Genomic DNA, 20,080 nt, shown 5'->3' on the forward strand with positions numbered 1-20,080 from the left:
CCGAGAGTGTCTGAAAAGACTTCTATTTATTTGTCATTTTGTGGCCTGTAGTTTTGGTTTTTCTTCCTTGAGACACAGAATAAATGTGTTTCCAGAGGCCAGGATGAAGAACCAGGCCCTTCAAGGTGCCCTTGGAGCTGGCCCACCTCCACTTTAGAGAAGCCAGGGCCGCCCTCTGCGTCTTCTCTGGCAGCCGGTGGACCTGGGCCCAGCTAGTGTGAGGGGCGCCCTGGAGTCAGGGCCTGGCTGGCCCAGGAGGAGGGGCACAGGGATGTGTGGAGCGCAGGCAGCTGTGGGCCTGGGGCTCTCCCCTCTCCTGCTCCCTTCCTGCCTGTCCCCTGCCCTCCAGGGTAGGATTCCCCTGGGGCTGTCGGCACTAGAGCTCCCAACATCTCCTTTCTGTGCTGTCCCCAACTCTGCCATCCCAGCCCAAGCTCTCTCTCAGACTTTATCCAAGCTTCCTGCCCACCTTCCCCCGGCAGGGCTCCAAATCCCATGCCCAAGTGAATCCAGACCAGTCATGCACATCAACACAGCTCTCCCTTGGTCGAAAATATTTATGATGGATTCCAATGCTTCCCTTCCAGCCCGACCCTCGGCTCACCTTGGACGCCTCTCTCATTCAATCCAATCCAACAATCTTTCACTGAGTGCCCTATACACTGTGTTGCTGGGGAGAGACACATCAGGCATGGATCCTGCAATTAAAGACATTAGAGACCCATGTAATTGGAGGTTAGAGACAGGCTGGACCTTTAAGAGCATCTGGAATCCAACCTCTTATTTTATCCACCAACAAGAGAAGGCCCAGAGAGGGTCAAGGGATTGCTCAAGGTCACACAGCTAAAAATGGGAATGGGCATGCTAACCCTGGGTAAGCATTCTCCCCACAGCTTTACAACATGTCCCTCCTGAGGTGTGCAATTGAGCGAGGAAAGGGGGGCAGGGGGGGCACACAGACAGAAACCTGTTCATCATATGACCTGCAAGGTCTGCTCACTTCTTTACCCCATCTCACTGCAACTAGACATTCCACAACATCTTCAGGCAAGGAGATAAAAGAAAACACACACACACACACACACACACACACACACACACACACACATTTGTTGGTAGGCTCTCAGCATCCCAAGGCTTCTGAGAACAGAACTGGGCACATTTGTAAAACCCATTAACAGGTTAAAAAAGGGGGGATCGTTATCAAAACAAAAAGTGTTACCATGATCAGGTCTAAACAAGCATCCTTTAGGATAATGCAAAGTACATACATTCCAATAATTTTAATTTCAGCCTTGTAATGTCACACGTACACACTGTTTTCTAATTTCCTAGGGAAAAAAAATATCCTTTGTTTAATCTGCACCATTTTCACCCTTCTGTTCTGTGCTGGCTGACCCAGCTGCTGGGATGTCTGATTTTTCACTTGCTGATTTAGACGCTCGTATGACACATCCAACCTTTTAAATAAATCATTCATTTTTTTTTAAAGGTTGGCTATGTCATAGTGTTGTGATGTACCCAATTTTTAAAATAACTGTTTATTTGATGTCAGGTATATCAGACATAAAAATAAATGTGACTTGGTAGAACTTAATACAAAAATTTGAGATCTGATTTGGATTACCTCAGTTGAGTCCTCAATGAATTAAGAGTGTTTTGGTCAGGCTCAGGGGAAAATGGGAAATCATACAGCATGTGTCTTCCAGTGTCCCCAGCTCTCCTTTCAGCGGCTTCCTGCCCCATGAGCCCAGCTTTCTCACGCTCAGAGTCATCCTACATTTCCCCTCATCCCTGCTCGTAGGAAGGGCTTCTGGACCAGTCCTTCCATGTTGTGTGATGCGCCTCCCGCGCCCAGTGCTTCCCACCACATCCCACCCATCTGGCCCAGGACTCTGCCTGGTATATAGCAGCCCCTCCACGCTCGTTTGTTACAGGATGAAAGGCTGGGAATAATTGTGTTTTAAGTCTTAACCTCTCACTGAGAAATGAAACTCAAAGGTTTGTGAAACAGATAATATGGGGTGAGACCTGGAAGGAGCAAATGACACTCCAATGTAATAAGGCAAATGAAATGGGTAGGATGTGGAAAGTGAGCCCCAACCACAGAGTACTCCCTCATGTCCTCAGACCCACAGTTTGCACTTGCTGTCACGCATGTGCATGTTGGTTTACATTCTGGACATGCATATCTATGCAGGTGTTGGCCTTACATAATACAGAACCAGAGCACCATGATAAGGTCTATGCTACTTTTATTGTAGAAAGCTTAGTACGATGATGAGCACTATTAGATTTTTAAAAACAGTTTATAAATTGAGTGCATTGCAACATCGGGGTGCTAGTGCTGAATTCATATTAGTGACATTGGCACATAATAATGCTCATAGAGCAGCCCTAGTACAATCACTACTAGTACTTCTGTGTTATTATTACTGTCCCTAGGAGGCCCTGTCCCACAGCTGAAGTATTAGGCCAATTGCAAGGCTAAGGAGCAATAGCATTACCATACATTATTCGCATGCAGGAGAATGAGACTATGAATTTTACCTCTGGACTTTTGCTGCTCACATAAGATGGTGGTGACTGGTGTACACATGGTCTTGGTTTCAGTCTCCATTTAGCCGATGGGTGGGCAAAAGCCAGAGAGAACTATGCTTTCAGTTCTGATATCATGTTTTGAGATAAAGACAAGAAGAAAAATGCAGGAATCCTAAAATTCCACAAGGTAAAGAGCAATACCAAGAGAAGGGTAAGGAACATGAACTGTAACTTTGCCAAGTAGGAAACCTCAAAGTCCATAAGAATATGAAAAAATTCCCAGACCCACTAGTAACCAGAGAGCAAACACAAGGCACATGAAAATGGTGGTCAGTGAGAGGGTGGGAGGAAATGAGATAAAAGGGATGAGCAAACAAAGGAACCATATAAGAGAGAGGCCTTGCAGGGACAAATGGCAGTAATGTATCATGAATTGAATATGACAAACACAATCCTTTTCACCTGAGGAAAACAAATAGACTAGTAACTTAAAAAATTGAATGAGGGGGGAGATTTTTGGATACCAGGCGAATATTAAAAAAAAAATAATTGTATTTCTATATACCAGCAACAAACAGAAAATTAAATTTTAAGATGATACTATTTACAATAGTATTAAGGACATCAAATATCTAGAAATAATCTAAAAACATATGCATGGCCTTTGTATTAACTAGTATAAAACATTTTTAAGAGGACAAAAATAAAAGATATAAATAAAATAAAGGGACATACCATATTCATGGATTGGAAGAGTCAATATATTAATAATGCCAATTCTCCTCAAATTGATTTATGAGTTAAATACATTCCCAACAAAGCTCCCAGCTGCTTTTTCCCTCCTGTGGAAATTGGCAAACTAATTCCAAACCTCACATGAATATACAAAAGGGGCCGAGAATAACCAAGGCAATCTTAAGGAAGTGTAAGCTAGAGGACTTAAACTCCTGATATTAAGACCTTTTATGAAGCTCTAGTAAATAAGACAAGGTAGTACTGGGGCAAAGTTAGATAAACTTCTCAGTGGAGCAAGATAGAGAGTCCAGAAACAGGCCTACACAAATACAGTCTGATTTAGGATAAAAGTGATATTGTAGTGTGGTGAGGAAGGGATGGCATTTTCAATAAAAATGTTAGGTCAATTGGATATCCACATAAGAAAATAAAGAACCTGGTTGCCCGAGCAAAAGTCAATTCCACATGGGTTGCAGATTTATATGTGAAAGATAAAAGAACTTTTAGAAGAAAACACAAGAGAACATTTTTGCAACCTTTGGGATGGCAAAGATTTCTTAAACAGAAACGTAACTATAAAAACACCATCAAAGAAAGCATTGACAATATTAAAACTTAGAACTATTCATCAAAAAATACCATTAAGATATTAAAAATGCAACCCACAAAGAGGGCTAATGTTTTACAACACATATTTCCAACAATGTACATTTACAGAATGTACATATCACATGCTACAAGTCAATAGGAAAACAGACAGCCCAATAGAAATATGTGTGAAATAAATGGACAGACACTTCACAAAAACAGAACAACCAGAGGCAGGACTCCAAGAATGCACTGGGAGGAGACTGAGGAAGCTCCTCCCACCAAAAGACATCTATTAAACTGGTTAAAATTAGCAAAGACAATTGTCAAAGTCTCTAGAGATTGAACAAATTAAGAACCATGCATCCAACAAAATTATGGAAACTTGGTGAAAACAAGGAGAGACTCTGGCATTCAAGCTAGGGGCTGCACCCAGTCTCCACCCAGCTCCCTCTTGTGGGAGAGTTATTCCAGAAGGCTCAGAAGCCAAGTGGCAGGTCCCACTTCTCAGATGCCTGGGGTGAAAGACCTATTCTGGATCAAATAAAGCAATGGCTAAACACTGCAGATCCCATGTCCCACAGCTCTGCGCCACAAAGAGCCTCCCTTGATAAGGTGGCAGAAGCCAGGCTGCTCTTCCATGCCCTCATGCCCAGCTCCTGCTGCAAGGAGGATCAGAGCGGGGCAGCTGGTGAAGAACACAATGCTCCATCTCCCATAGCTCCATGTGTTGAAGAACAATTCTGGGCACAGTAGCTGAGCGGCAGCACTTACATCCCCCATATTCCTGGGGTAGAAGAGCCATAATTTGTGGATTAGGCAGCCAGTGGACAGAGGTCCTCCCATCACCCCTGGCTCTGTGCTGAGGAAGATCTGTTCTAGGCAGTGGTGGCACCAGGTCCTACACTGCCCCCCCTCCCCGCCCCTGTACACACACCCCACAGCTTCTGCTCTGTAGCACAAAGTTTCTGCCCAGAGGGGGCCACAGCAAGGCAATACCCTGCTCCTGCCAACAGGCCCAACCTTGTGTGGATCAGACTACGGAGAAATTCATGCCACAGGGCATTGCTGTGAACAGTAGCGCAATCAGCTAGCAGTCAGTGAAGGCTAATAGGTGAGTGTGATAACAACAGGCCAGCCAGAAATTTAATAAGAAGATCAAGGCAAAAAAGAGTAAAAGAGAGCCCTTCTAGAATCACAGTCATCCATGATGTTCAAGAAGAACATGGCCCCATCATGGCCTCTGAAGTGCTGGAGAAGGAACTTCTGGGATCCCAGTCTCTGGTGGGGCAGGGGACAAACTTGTAAACTTGCTATATGCCTCTCAGTCACACACAGAGCCAAACGTAAAGAGTGAAAAGCTTATGGGTTCAGGGACTTAGGCACAACCTCTGACATTCAGTGGCTGACCATGAGTCTGTGTTGACCAAGGAAACCTAGGAAACCCTGGGAAACCAGGTGTAATAATAAAAATGATAAATAATAAATAAATAAAAAATAAATAAGTAATAAGAAATTAAAAAAAGTAAGAGCAGAGACAAAAGAGGCTGCCTAAGACAGGGGTAATAGACTAATTCACCGAATCAGTCCAGCTACAGCACTAAGCATATAGACAAGCAAATAATAAACAGATAAAGAAACAACATATTTCAGAGGGGGTATCAATATCCAGAGTTGCTACAATATGTTATCACAATATCAAGTTTTTAACAAAAATTTACAAGACACTAAAAAAAGTAAACAAGGAAGTGTGACTCACACACAGTTTAGAAAAAAAAAAGCAGGCAAGAGAAACTGCCTGTCTGAGCAGGCCCAGATGTTGGACTTAGTAGACAGACCTCAAAGCAGCATAATAAACAGGCTTAAAGAACCAAAGGAGATAGTCTTTAAAGAATTAAAGGAAAGTATGATAACAATGACTCACCAAACAGAGAATGTCATGACAAAATAAAAAATATATAAAAGAACCAAATGGAAAGTCTGGAGTTTAGAAGTACAATAGAAGTGAACATGTCACTGAAATCTATTAACAGTTGTTTTAAGCTGGCAGAAAAAAAGAATTGGAAAGCTTGATGCTAGATTAATAGAGATTCAGCAATCTGAAGAAGAGAGAGAGAACAAATGAGGGAAAAGAAACAGAGCCTCAGAGGAAATGTGGGACACAATTTAGGTGACCTAATCTACAAATCTAAGATCAACAAACTCCAAGGAGGAAAATGCAGAAACCCATACCTAGACAGACACACAGTGTAGTCAAAATATTCAAAACCAAAGATAAAGATGAAATCTTGAAAGCTGTGAGGAAAAACTACTAAATATGTACAGGGGAACTCCAGTAATATGAACAGCTAAAGTCTCATTTGAAACAATGGAGGCCAGAGGCAGTGAGATGTATTCAAAGTGATGAAAGAAAAAAAACAAAAACAAAACCTGTCAACCAAGATTCCTATATCCAGCAAAACTATCTTTCACAAGTAAAATGAAGACATTCTCAGATAAACAAAAACAGAATTTGTTGCTAACAGACCTGACTTATAAGAAATACTAAGCAAAGTTCTTGACGCGGAAAGCCAGAAATACTAGACAATAATATAAATCTATGTAGGAAAACAAATAGCCCTGGTCAAGGTAATTATAAAATAAAATATAATATATTATATATATATATATATATATAGTGCAATATAATTGCATATTTCTTATTCTTTCTCCTCAGGTTATTCAAAAAGCAATTGCATAAAACCACATGTGTTCAATTGTGTTGTAGGACCTGTAACATACAGAAATGTAATGTATTTGACAGTAATGGCACAAACAAGGCTGGTGGGTTGCAGTGCTGGATTGCAATAAGGAAATGACATCAAATGGTAACACAAATCCCAAGAAAGAAATGAAGAGAACCAGAAATGGTAAATTAGAAGATTAATATAACAAAGTCTATAAATACATGCTTATTCTTTCTTCTGTCAGCTTCTTTAAAAGACATAAGATTATACACAAGAATAATTACAAAATGTATTGTTGGGTTTGTAACATATACAGATGTAATATGTATAATAATAATGGCACAGAAAAGGGTGGAGGAAATAAAGCTATAAAGGAGGTCAATTTACATATCTTATTGCAACTAAGGTAGTACATACCTGAAGTAGATTCTGATAAATTAAGATGTATTATAAGCCCTAAAGCAAGCACTAAGAAAATAATTTAAAACATATAGATAAAAAATTCATTAATGGAATCACAATGTTACACTAGAAAATATATCCATTTAATGCAAAAGAAGAAAAGGAGAAACAGAGGAAAATAAAAGATGTGAGCCAAATAGGGGGAAAAAAGCAAAATATCAACCATATTAGTGAATTAAACAATCCAGTTAAATGGCAAGAGCATCAGAATGGATTTAAAAAGAAAGATCCAACTACTAACTCTCTACAGAAGACACATTTTAGATTCAAAGATGCAGATACACTGAATGTAGAGGGATGGTAAAAGAGCTAGTATGCTATACCAATATCAGACAAAATAGACTTTAAGACAAAACAAGTTACTAGAGATAAAGAGGGACCTTTTACAGTGAGAAAGGATCAATTTACCCAGAAGATATAGAAACTATAAACATAGGTGCACTTCACAACAGAAACTTAAAAGGCATGAAGAAACTGACAGGACTGAAGATAGAAACAAATATTTCAATGGTAACAGTTGGGGACTTAAATACCCCAGTTTTAGTGATGGACAGGACATCAACAAAGGGGTAGAAGACTTTGGCAACACTACAACCAGCTAGACTTCATGGACATCCGTAGAACCCCCACCACCAATGGCAGAATACTTCCCCCTTCTCCAGGATAGACCATATTTTAGGCCATGAATAAGCCTCAGGAAATCTGGAGAATTGAAATCATACAACTGTGTTCTCCAAACAAAATGGAATAAAATTGGAAATCAATAAGAGAAAGAAATTCGAGAAATTCAAAATACTCCTAAATAATCAGTGGGTTAAAGAAGAATCATGAACAAAATTAGAAAATAGTTTTAGATTAACGGAAATGAAAACACAGCATACCAAAACTCATGGGATGTGTTAAATTGGTGCTCAGAGGGAAATCTTTGACTGTAAATGCCAATACTAAAAAGAAGATCTCAAATCAATAACCTAATTTTCTACCTTAAGACTAGTAAGAAGAAACCAAACTCAAAGCAAAGAGGATGGAGGAAGTAATCAAGGTTAGAGCAGAAGTAAATGAAACACAATAGGAAAACAATAAAGAAAATCAACCAAACCAATTTTGTTGACTTTTGAAAAGATCGATAAATTGACAAACCTTTGATCAAGAAAAAAGAGAAAAGATTCAGATTACTAAAATCAGGAATGAAAGAAGGAACACTACAACCACTCTTACAGAAATGAAAAAGATTATAAGGGAAGGGAACACAGTGCATAGCTCTATGCCAAGAAATTAGGTAACAGATGAAATGGACAACTTCCTAGGAAGACCCAAAACCACTGAAGCAGACTCCAGAATAAGTAGAAGATCTAAATAGACATGGAAGAAGGAAAGAGGTTGCATGAGTAATTTTAAAACTTCCCACCAAGGAAGCCCAGGTCCATAGTTGCTTCACTGTTGATTTCTACCAACCATTTCAAAGGGAATTATTACCAATCCTTCACAAAGGCTTCCAAAAAATGGAATAGAACACTTGTCAACGAATTCTATGAGGTCAACATTACCCTGATACCAAATCTAGACAAACACATCATGAGAAAAAAGAATCCAGGCCAATATCTCTTATGAATGTGGATGCAGAAATCCTTAACAATATCTCAGCAAATTGAATGCAGCAACATATAAAAAAGATTATACACCACACCAGGTAGGATTTATCCCAGATATGCAATGTTGGTTTTATATCCAAAAATCAACGAAATACACTGTATTATTAGAATAAAGAAAAAAACCACGTGGGTATCTCAGCGGATGCAGAAAAAGCATTTGACGAAATCAAACACCCTTTCATGGTTAAAAAAGCAAAAACATTCAATGAACTCCTAAGAATTGGTCAGATGGGACCATTCACAACCTGCAAAAAGGCATCTATGAAAATCCCAGAGCTAACATCACACTCAAGGTGAAAGACTGAATGCTTTACTCCTAAAACAAGCAACCGGACAAGATGTCATCTCACCACTTCTAGTCAATATTGTCCTGAATGTTCTAGGCAGGACAATCAGCCAAGAGAAAGAAAAAGACATTGTGACTGGAAAGGAAGAAGTAAAACTATCTATGTTCAGATGACATGACCTTGTATATAAAAATCTTGAGGAATCTACAGAAAACGTTTTAGACCTAATAAATTATTTCAGCAAGGATGCAGGATACAAGATTGATATAAAATTCTGTATATTAATACACATAGCTAGAAAATAAGCATATTGAAAGGTGCTCCATATCACATGTCATGAGGGACATGCAAATTAAAACAATGAGATACCACTCCATACATGTTAGAATGGCAACCATCCGGAACACTGACAATATCAAATGTTAGCAAGGCTGTGAAGCAACAGGAATTCTCCTACATAAGGGTGGGAATGCAAAACGTAGAGGCAATTTGGAAGACAGTTTGAGAGTTTCTGGCAAAACTAAACATCCTTTTACCCATATGATCCAGCAATCATGCTCCTTGGTATTTACTCAAAGTTGTTGAAAGCATGTCCACACAAACACCTGCACGTGGGTGTTTATAGCAGCTTTATTCACAATTTCCAAACCTTGGAAACAATGAAGATGTCCTTCACGAAGTGAACAAATAAACTGTGGTCCATCCAGACAATGGAACATTATTTAGCAATAAAAAGCAATGAGCTATCAAGCCATGAAAAGACATGGAGGAAGTTTAAATGCATATCACTAAGTTGAAAGAAGCCAACCTGTAAAGGCTACACGTGGTATGATTCCAACTCTCTGGCATTCTGAAAAAGGCAAAACTATGGAGACAGTGAAATGATCAGTGGCTGCCAGGGGTTGGGGGTGGGGAGGATGGATGAATAATCAGTGCATGCAGAATGTTTAGGGTAGTGAAAATACTCTGTATGATACCATAATGACTGGAACATGTCACTACATGTTTGTCTAACCCCATAGAATGTACAACACCAGGAGTGAACCCTAATGTAAGCTTGGTGATAATGTGTCCAGGTAGGTTCATCCTTCGTAAAAAAATCTGTATTGTTCTGGTGAGTGATGCTGATAATGAGGGAGGTTATGCGTGTATGGCGATGGGGCTCCATAGGAAATCTCTCTTTTTTCCTCTCAGTTTTGTTGTGAACTAACACTGCTCTAAAATATGAAAACCTAGAAATATTTTGTAAAGATTTTATTTATTTGAGAGAGAGAGAGATCATGAACAGTGGGGAGGAGCAGAAGGAGAAGCAGACTGCCCGCGGAGCAGGGAGCCCAATGCGGGGCTTGATCCCACGACCCCGGGATCATGACCTGAGCCACAGGCGACGGTTAACCAACTGAGCCACCCAGGCACCTCTAGAAGTATTTTTAAAAGATTGCAATATTTATTTATTTTTATTTTTTATTGTTATGTTAATCACCATAGATCATTAGTTTTTGATGTAGTGTTCCATGATTCATTGTTTATGCATAACACCCAGTGCTCCACGCAGAATGTGCCCTCCTTAATACCCATCACCAGGCTAACCCATCGCCCCACCCTCCTCCCCTCTAGAACCCTCAGTTTGTTTTTCAGAGTCCATCATCTCTCATGGTTCGTCTCCCCCTCCAACTTACTCCCCTTCATTCTTTCCCTCCTGCTATCTTCTTCTTTTTCTTTTTTCTTAACATATGTTGCATTATTTGTTTCAGAAGTACAGATCTGTGATTCAACAGTCTTGCACAATTCACAGTGCTCACCATAGCACATACCCTCCCCAATGTCGATCACCCAGCCACCCCATCCCTCCCACCGCCCACCACTCCAACAACACTCAGTTTGTTTCCTGAGATTAAGAATTCCTCGTATCATTGAGGTCTTATGATACATGTCTTTCTCTGACTTATTTCACTCAGCATAACACCCTCCAGTTCCATCCACGTCGTTGCAAATGGCAAGATCTCATTCCTTTTGATGGCTGCATAATATTCCATCGTGTATATATACCACCTCTTTTTTATCCATTAATCTGTCGATGCACATCTTGGCTCCTTCCAGTTTGGCTATTGTGGACATTGCTGCTATAAACATCGGGGTGCACATACCCCTTCGGGTCCCTACATTTGTATCTTTGGGGTAAATACCCAGTAGTGCAATTGCTGGATCGGATGGTAGCTCTATTTTCAACTGTTTGAGGAACATTCATACTCTTTTCCAGAGTGGTTGCACCAGCTTGCATTCCCACCAACAGTGTAGGAGGGTTCCCCTTTCTCTGCATCCCCACCAACATCTGTCATTTCCTGACTTGTTAATTTTAGCCATTCTGACCGGTGTGAGGTGGTATCTCATTGAGGTTTTGATTTGGATTTCCCTGATGCCGAGTGATGTTGAGCACTTTTTCATGTGTCTGTTGGCCATTTGGATGTCTTCTTTGGAAAAATGTCTGTTCATGTCTTCTGCCCATTTCTTGATTGGATTATTTGTTCTTTGGGTATGGAGTTTGATAAGTTCTTTATAGATTTTGGATACTAGCCCTTTATCTGATATGTCATTTGCAAATATTTTCCCCCATTCTGTCGGTTGTCTTTTGGTTTTGTGGACTGTTTCTTTTGCTATGCAAAAGCTTTTTATCTTGATGAAATCCCAATAGTTCATTTTTGCCCTTGCTTCCCTTGCCTTTGGCGATGTTTCTAGGAAGAAGTTGCTGTGGCTGAGGTCGAAGAGGTTGCTACCTGTGTTCTCCTTTAGGATTTTGATGGATTCCTGTCTCACGTTTAGGTCTTTCAACCATTTGGAGTCTATTTTTGTGTGTGGTGTAAGGAAATGGTCCAGTTTCATTCTTCTGCATGTGGCGGTCCAATTTTCCCAGCACCATTTGTTGAAGAGACTGTCTTTTTTCCATTGGACATTCTTTCCTGCTTTGTCAAAGATAAGTTGACCATAGAGTTGAGGGTCCATTTCTGGGCTCTCGATTCTGTTCCATTGGTTGATGTGTCTGTTTTTGTGCCAGTACCATACTGTCTTGATGATGACAGCTTTGTAATAGAGCTGAAAGTCCGGAATTGTGGTGCCGCCAGCTCTGCTTTTCTTTTTCAAGATTCCTCTGGCTATTCGGGGTCTCTTCTGTTTCCATACAAATTTAGGATTATTTGTTCCATTTCTTCGAAAAAAGTGGATGGTATTTTGATGGGGATTGCATTGAATGTGTAGATTGCTCTAGGTAGCACTGACATCTTCACAATGTTTGTTCTTCCAATCCATGAGCATGGAACGTTTTTCCATTTCTTTGTGTCTTCTTCAATTTCTTTCATGAGTATTTTATAGTTTTCTGAGTATAGATCCTTTGCCCCTTTGGTTAAATTTATTCCTAGGTATCTTATGGTTTTGGGTGCAATTGTAAATGGGATCGACTCCTTGATTTGTCTCTCTTCTGTCTTGTTGTTGGTGTATAGGAATGCCACTGATTTCTGTGCATTGATTTTGTAACCTGCTACTTTACTGAATTCCTATATGAGTTCTAGCTGTTTTGGGGTGGACTCTTTTGGGTTTTCCACATACAGTATCATATCATCTGCAAAGGGTGAGAGTTTGACTTCCTCTTTGCCGATTTGGATGCCTTTGATTTCTTTTTGTTGTGTGATTGCTGTGGCTAGGTCTTCTAATACTATGTTGAATAGCAGTGGTGATAGTGGACATCCCTGCCACGTTCCTGACCTTAGGGGAAAAGCTCTCAGCTTTTCCCCATTGAGAATGATATTTGCTGTAGGTTTTTCATAGATGGCTTTTATGATATTGAGGTATGTACCCTCTATCCCTATACTCTGAAGAGTTTTGATCAAGAAAGGATGCTATACTTTGTCAAATGCTTTTTCTGCATCTATTGAGAGGATCATATGATTCTTGTTCTTTCTTTTGTTAATGTATTGTATCATGTTGATTGATTTGCGGATGTTGAACCAACCTTGCAGCCCAGGGATAAATCCCACTTGGTCATGGTGAATAATCCTTTTAATGTACTGTTGGATCCTATTGGCTAGTATTTTGGTGAGAATTTTTGCATCCATGTTCATCAAGGATATTGGTCTGTAATTCTCCTTTTTGATGGAATCTTTGTCTGGTTTTGGGATCAAGGTAATGGTGGCCTCATAAAATGAGTTTGGAAGTTTTCCTTCCATTTCTATTTTTTGGAATAGTTTCAGGAGAATAGGTATTAATTCTTCTTTAAATGTCTGACAGAATTCCCTTGGGAAGCCATCTGGCCCTGGGCTTTTGTTTTTTGGGAGATTTTTGATGACTGCTTCAATTTCCTTAGTGGTTATAGGTCTGTTCAGGTTTTCTATTTCTTCCTGGTTCAATTTTGGTAGTTGATACATCTCTAGGAATGCATACATTTCTTCCAGGTTATCTAATTTGCTGGCATAGAGTTGCTCCTAATATGTTCTTATAATTGTATTTCTTTGGTGTTGGTTGTGATCTCTCCTCTTTCATTCATGATTTTGTTGATTTGGGTCATTTCTCTTTTCTTTTTGATAAGTCTGTTTTATCAATCTTGTTAATTCTTTCAAAGAACCAGCTCCTAGTTTCATTGATCTGTTCTACTGTTCTTTTGGTTTTATTTCATTGATTTGTGCTCTGATCTTTATTATTTCTCTTCTCCTGCCGGGTTTAGGCTTTATTTGCTGTTCTTTCTCCAGCTCCTTTAGGTGTAGGGTTAGGTTGTGTATCTGAGACCTTTCTTGTTTCTTGAGAAAGGCTTGTATTGCTATATACTTTCCTCTCAGGCCTGCCTTTGCTGTATCCCAATGATTTTGAACAGTTGTGTTTTCATTTTCATTGGTTTCCATGAATTTTTTTAATTCTTTAATTTCCTGGTTGACCCATTCATTCTTCAGTAGGATGCTCTTTAGCCTCCATGTATTTGAGTTCTTTCCGATGTTCCTCTTGTGATTGAGTTCTAGTTTCAAGGCATTGGGGTCTGAAAATATGCAGGGAATAATCCCAATCTTTTGGTACCAGTTGAGACCTGATTTGTGACCTAGGATGTGATCAATTCTGGAGAATGTTCCATGGGCACTAGAGAAGAATGTGTATTCCGTTGCTTTGGGATGGAATGTTCTGAATATGTCTGTGAAGTCCATTTGGTCCAGTGTGTCATTTAAAGTCTTTATTTCCTTGTTGATCTTTTGCTTAGATGATCTGTCCATTTCAGTCAGGGGCGTGTTAAAGTCCCCCACTATTATTATCTTGTTGTCAATGTGTTTCTTCGCTTTTGTTATTAATTGCCTTATAAAATTGGATGCTCCCATGTTAGGGGCATAGATATTTACAATTGTTAGATCTTCTTGTTGGATAGACCCTTTAAGTAGGATATAGTGTCCTTCTTCCTATCTTATTACAGTCTTTGTTTTAAAATCTAATTTGTCTGATATAAGGATTGCCACCCCAGCTTTCTTTTGGTGTCCATTAGCATGGTAAATGGTTTTCCACCCCCTCACTTTCAATCTGGGGGTGTCTTTGGGTCTAAAATGAGTCTCTTGCAGACAGCATATGGATGGGCCTTGTTTTTAATCCAATCTGATAGCCCGTGTCTTTTGATTGGGGCATTTAGCCCATTTACATTCAGGGTAACTATTGAAAGGTATGAATTTAGTGCCATTGTATTGCCTGTAGGTGACTGTGACTGTATATTGTCTGTGTTCCTTTCTCATCTATGCTGCTTTTAGGCTCTCTCTTTGCTTAGAGGACCTCTTTCAATATTTCTTGGAGGGCTGGTTTCGTGTTTGCAAATCCCTTAGGTTTTGTTTGTCCTGGAAGCTTTTTATCTCTCCTTCTATTTGCAATGACAGCCTAGCTGGATATAGTATTCTTGGCTGCATATTTTTCTCGTTTAGTGCTCTGAAGATCTCAGGCCAGTCCTTTCTGGCCTGCCAGGTCTCTGTGGATAGGTCTGTTGCCAATCTAATATTTCTACCATTGTAGGTTACATATCTCTTCTCCCGAGCTGTTTTCAGGATTTTCTCTTTGTCTCTGAGACTCGTAAGTTTTACTATTAGATGTCAGGTTGTTGACCTATTTTTATTGATTTTGAGAGGGTTCTCTGTGCCTCCTGGATTTTGATGCCTGTTTCCTTCCCCACATTAGGGAAGTTCTCTGCTATAATTTGCCCCAATATAGCTTCTGCCCCTCTCTCTCTTTCTTCTTCTTCTGGGATCCCAATTATTCTAATGTTTTTCATCTTATCGTATCACTTATCTCTCGAATTCTGCCCTCGTGATCCAGTAGTTGTTTCTCTCTCTTTTTCTCAGCCTCTTTATTTTCCATCATTTGGTCTTCTATATCACTGATTCTCTCTTCTGCCTCATTTATGCTAGCAGTTAGTGCTCCCATTTTTTATTGCACCTCATTAATAGCCTTTTTGATTTCGACTTGGTTAGATTTTAGTTCTTCTATTTCTCCAGAAAGGATTTCTCTAATAACTTCCATGCTTTTTTCAAGCCCAGCTAGTATCTTTAAAGTCATGATTCTGAACTCTAGGTCTGACATCGTACTAATGTCCGTATTGAGTAGGTCCCTGGCAGATGGTACTACCTCTTGTTCTTTTTGCTGAGGTGATTTTTTTCATCTTGTCATTTTGTCCAGAGGAGAAGAGATGAATGAGAGAACAAAATGCTAACAGGTTTACAACGTCCCCAGCAAATATACTGTATACAAATCAGAAAAGACCTGAAACCAGGGGAAAAGAAAGGGAAAGAAAGAAAAAAGAAAAAGAGAAAAAAAAGAAAAAGAGAAAAACAAAAACAGAACAAAACAAAAAAAAACAGAATATGATCAAATATGATCAGGCCAGTGCATAGATCAGTGCCACACACTAGATTTTGGGCGTATTTTGGTCTGTTAGAAAAAAGTGCCTCCTAAAATTTTAAAGGAAGAAAGACTTATATATGTACAAAATAAGGGTTGATACAATGAAGGGATGGAAGATGACTGTAAAGATGAAAATTATAAAAGATTTTATAAAAGGAAATGATAAGATAAGAAGTTGTTTGAAAAAAGAAAGAAGATTTCAAAAAAAAAAAAAGAAAAAAAAGGGAGAGAATGTGATCAGGCAGGGGACTAGAACAAAGCCATACACTAGTGATTTAGGGTATATTTTGATCTGTTAGAAGAAATTGTATCTTAAAATTTTAAAGAGAAAACTTATATATATATGCCAAAAATAAGGGTAACTACTATGAAGGGATAAAATATGACTCTAAAAATGAAAAATAAAAAATGTTTTTTTTAAAAAGGGATTGATAAGATGTTGGTTGAAAAAAGGGAAAAAGAAAAATTAAAAAACAGTTAAAAAAATAACTTTGAAAAATTAATGAATCACGGTAAAAAAAAAAAGCCATGAATTCTGTGTGCAGTATTCCCCTAGCGCTGGAGTTCTCCCATTCTCCTTGATCGGTAAACTTGGTCTTGGCTTGCTGGCTGTTCGTGCTGATCTTCTGGGGGAGGGGCCTGTTGCCGTGGTTCCCAAATGTCTTTGCCGGAGGTGGAATTGCCCGCCCTTGTGGGTCCGGGCTAAGCAAGCTGCTCGGGTTTGCTCTCAGGAGCTTTTGTTCCCTGCAAGCTCTCGGCACAGCTTTGGAGGACCAGGGCGAAAATGGTGGCCTCCCAATCTCCGCCCGGAGGAGCTGAGAACTCGGGGCCCCGCTCCTCAGTGCGCCCCCAGAGAAAAGCAGTCACTCCCGTGTCCCCGGTCTCCGGCCGCACTCCGTGCTCACCCGGCCTGTGACCGAGCGTTGCTATCTCTGGCACCCGACCCCGTGTGGAGTCTCCAAACCCAGCAGATCCCTGCGGTGCATTCCCGTACCGCTCCTCCCCGGGAAGGAAGGGGAGTCTCCCCGGATCTGCCGCCTGCTAGGTCCCTGCTGGAGGAGCCGTGCCCCGACTGGGCCGCAGATCACAGTTTATGGCAACCCCGAGCTGAGAGCCCGCGCCTCGGCTCCGTCTCTGCAGCCGGCTTCCCCGCTCCGATCCCTGGGAGCTCTGCCGCACTCAGGCACCCCCGGTCTTTCTGTGACCCCGAGGGTCCTGAGACCACACTGTCCCATGAGGGTTCCACCCCCCGCTTAGCCACTGCAGCGACGTCCCTCCGCCGAGCCAACTTCTAAAAGGTCCGATTTTGTGCTCCGCGGCTCTAGCACTTGCCAGAAGCGGCCGACGGAGGCCCCTCCCCCGCCGTCTATCCTCCCGAATATCGCCTCGGATTCACTTCTCCGCACGTCCTACCTTCCAGTAAGTGGTCGCTTCTCTGTTCAGAGTGTTGTTGCTACTCTCCTCTTCGATCTCCTGTTGAGTTCGTAGGTGTTCAGAATGGTTTGATCCCTACCCAGCTGAATTCCTGAGACGAAATCCAGGTCTCCTACTCCTCTGCCGTCTTGCTCCCTTCCCTCAAGATTGCAATATTTAAAAAAAAAAAGAGGATAGCCAAGCTAAGTGGTCAATAAATGTATGAAAGGCTGTTCAGTGGCATTAGTCGCTATGTAGATGCAAATTAAAACCACATTGCAATTGTACTGAATAGCTATCTGAGGGGCTAAAATAAAAAAGACACAAAATAGCCAGTGTTGGCAGAGGGGGAGCAGCTGTTCCCCCACCCCCACCCCGTGCTGAGGAAGCGTCTGGCACAACCACAGCCGTGGCCGCCTGCGGTTTCACAGCCCACAAAATGGTGTGCATGTGCTCACCAAAAGACCTGTGCAAAATGTTCACAAAAGCACTCTTCGTATTTCTTTGATTTTGTTTCCAGCCCCAATCTTGAAACTGCCCAAATGCCCATCTGCAATGGAACGGATGGTGGAAATCAACGAAGACCAACCAAGTGAGAATAGCAAAGGCCATTCAAAGCCTGCTCAGCAAGGGAGTGGATTGCCATCCCTTGTGTTTGGCAGAGACTCAAAGGCAGGCAGAAGAGTGGGAAAGTTCTCTATGGAAGGAGGGAGGGCTCCCGGTCTGCCCTGATGGAAGCTGCCAGCAGGGGGAACCCAGAGGAGGCTAGCCAGAAACAGGGCATCCTATGTGATTGGTTGGGGGCGCATAGTTGGCTTTCTCTGCTTGATCATAAGCTGGAAGTAAAGACAAAAATTAGAGAAACTATCAGTTATTAATCAAGTCTTGGCCATTTAGGGCCAATAGTTCCAGCAGTTACTGAATAGCTTCCTGGATTATCACTGGAGAAAGCAATCCAGCTTCCTGCGAGTCTGACTTTGGGCAGACGGCTGGCTGGGCTGTTTCTTTCTGACAAGGGGATTGGTTTCCTGGGCAGGGTGCTGTGAATGTGGGTCAGGTTTTGCTTTTATACATGGTTTATATATGGTCTGGCCATTGTCCATTTGTGTATTCAGACTCCCAGACATATGAATAATAAAGCTGTGAGTGAGGTACATACACAATGTGGAGGAAGCTCGTGGATGTGATCAACTCTGTCCTCATCACATGGTTCCATCACATGAATACAAAACAGGCAGTATTAACCTGCGGTGTTGGGGGTGGGTGGGTAAGTGGAGCCCCTGGGGCGGTGGCTGAAGGGGACGCGAGAGGTCATGTCCTGTTTCTAGGTTACATAGCTGGGTCAGTCTGTGAACATGCATCGGGCTATACACCTGCAACATTTACGTACTTTGCCATGTATGTGCTCGATTTCACCAAAACATTAGAGAAGGTGTCGGGGGGGCGGGCAGAAATCCATGAAGCTTCGTTTGCCAGATATTAAAAAGGAAATATATGGGTTACTTTTTTAATTAAGTATTTTGCTAAAGATGGTTTGTTTATTTTTTAATTTAAATTTAATTAGCCAACATATAGTTCATCATTAATTTTTGATGTAGTGTTCAATGAGTCATTAGTTGCATGACACCCGGTGCTCATCATATCACATGCCCTCCCAAATGCCCATCACCCAGTTACCCCATTGTTTAAACTGTTCAAATGACCTACAAGAGTTTTCTTCCTTTGATATCCAACAACATTGAGAGTAGTGACTCTAACTTCCACGGTTTGGGTAATGGCAGGCACGCTTTGGTAAGAAGATGAAATATAATTTTTGAACTTTGTAGAATATTTGTCCCTCAGGGAACTCAACATTTATTGAGTTCCTATTTATCCTCAAAATTACCCAGTTACGTTCACAAAGAAGTAGGATGGCGGGGCGTCGAGGCCTGGTTTTACGAAGCACAAGGCTAATTATGCATATCTCATGTATACAAACAGCCTAAAAGGAAGGGATTTTTACAGAAACTATTCAGAAATCTGTTGAAATGCATTCATTTACTTTTCATTTCTTGATTTTATTTCTAAACCTTTAACCTGCTTAATCCTTAAACTCAGACCTTCCTGCTGCCCCCAGAGACTGAGACCTCTCCAGGCAGGGTCTCCCCTTCCAAGGTGTGTGGGGGGGCTCTTCTATTCCCACTGCACCTGCAGAAGAGCTTCTACCCAGCCTGTGTGGTCCCGGAGATGCACTCGGCTTCCCTTCAGCGCCCTCTAAATACTGAGGTTTGGGAAGGGTGAGGGGCATATGTGTGCACTTGGCTCTCAGGGGTCAGAGACTCAAGGAGTCCCTTAGCCTGGGGCGGGTGCATGAGCTGATTCTGGAGCCTTCCTAGGCCCAGGGGCCCTGTGTTCTGAGCTCTCTCTCAGCATGTGGACATCCCCTCGACTCCTGACCGCTGACCCCCACAGCAGGAGGCTGGCTTTGAGCCCAGCAAGCACAGGCCTCCCCTCTGAATGGTCCAAGCGGTGGATGCATGTGGTGAGCCGCTGTTTCAACCGCACACGTGGGGGCCTTACCAGTTTCCGGTACACCAGAGGTGAGTCATAATGTGCAAAGATATGCTCCGGCAAATACCCCAGACCCAAAGAGGCAAGGAAGAGGAAGGGTCCGGATGGGGGGGGACCGTCTTTCTTGGAAAGATGACCTTGTGCCCAGAAGGCACATCTTATAATTACAGGCAAAAAAGAGAGCAAAGGCAAGAGTGAGCTTTGGGAGGAGTGGTGGCCT

The 20,080-nt window shown here is 41.4% G+C and overlaps 1 protein-coding gene across 1 annotated transcript in view; it reads right to left on the bottom strand.

Annotated features, from left to right (window-relative positions):
• Positions 1-576: 576 nt before the first annotated feature.
• Positions 577-20,080, bottom strand: part of ZNF407 (zinc finger protein 407) — a 480,646-nt gene continuing 461,142 nt past the window's right edge. The window contains exon 9 of the mRNA XM_073898026.1: positions 577-698. Within this exon, the coding sequence (XP_073754127.1) occupies positions 619-698 (80 nt within the window). The 3' untranslated portion in view covers positions 577-618. The remainder of the gene's footprint in view (positions 699-20,080) is intronic.

The sequence above is a fragment of the Callorhinus ursinus genome, unplaced genomic scaffold (assembly GCF_003265705.2).
Source record: "Callorhinus ursinus isolate GAN/ISIS: 27379988/994484 unplaced genomic scaffold, GSC_fseal_2.0 scaffold11, whole genome shotgun sequence".
Taxonomy (NCBI): domain Eukaryota; kingdom Metazoa; phylum Chordata; class Mammalia; order Carnivora; family Otariidae; genus Callorhinus; species Callorhinus ursinus.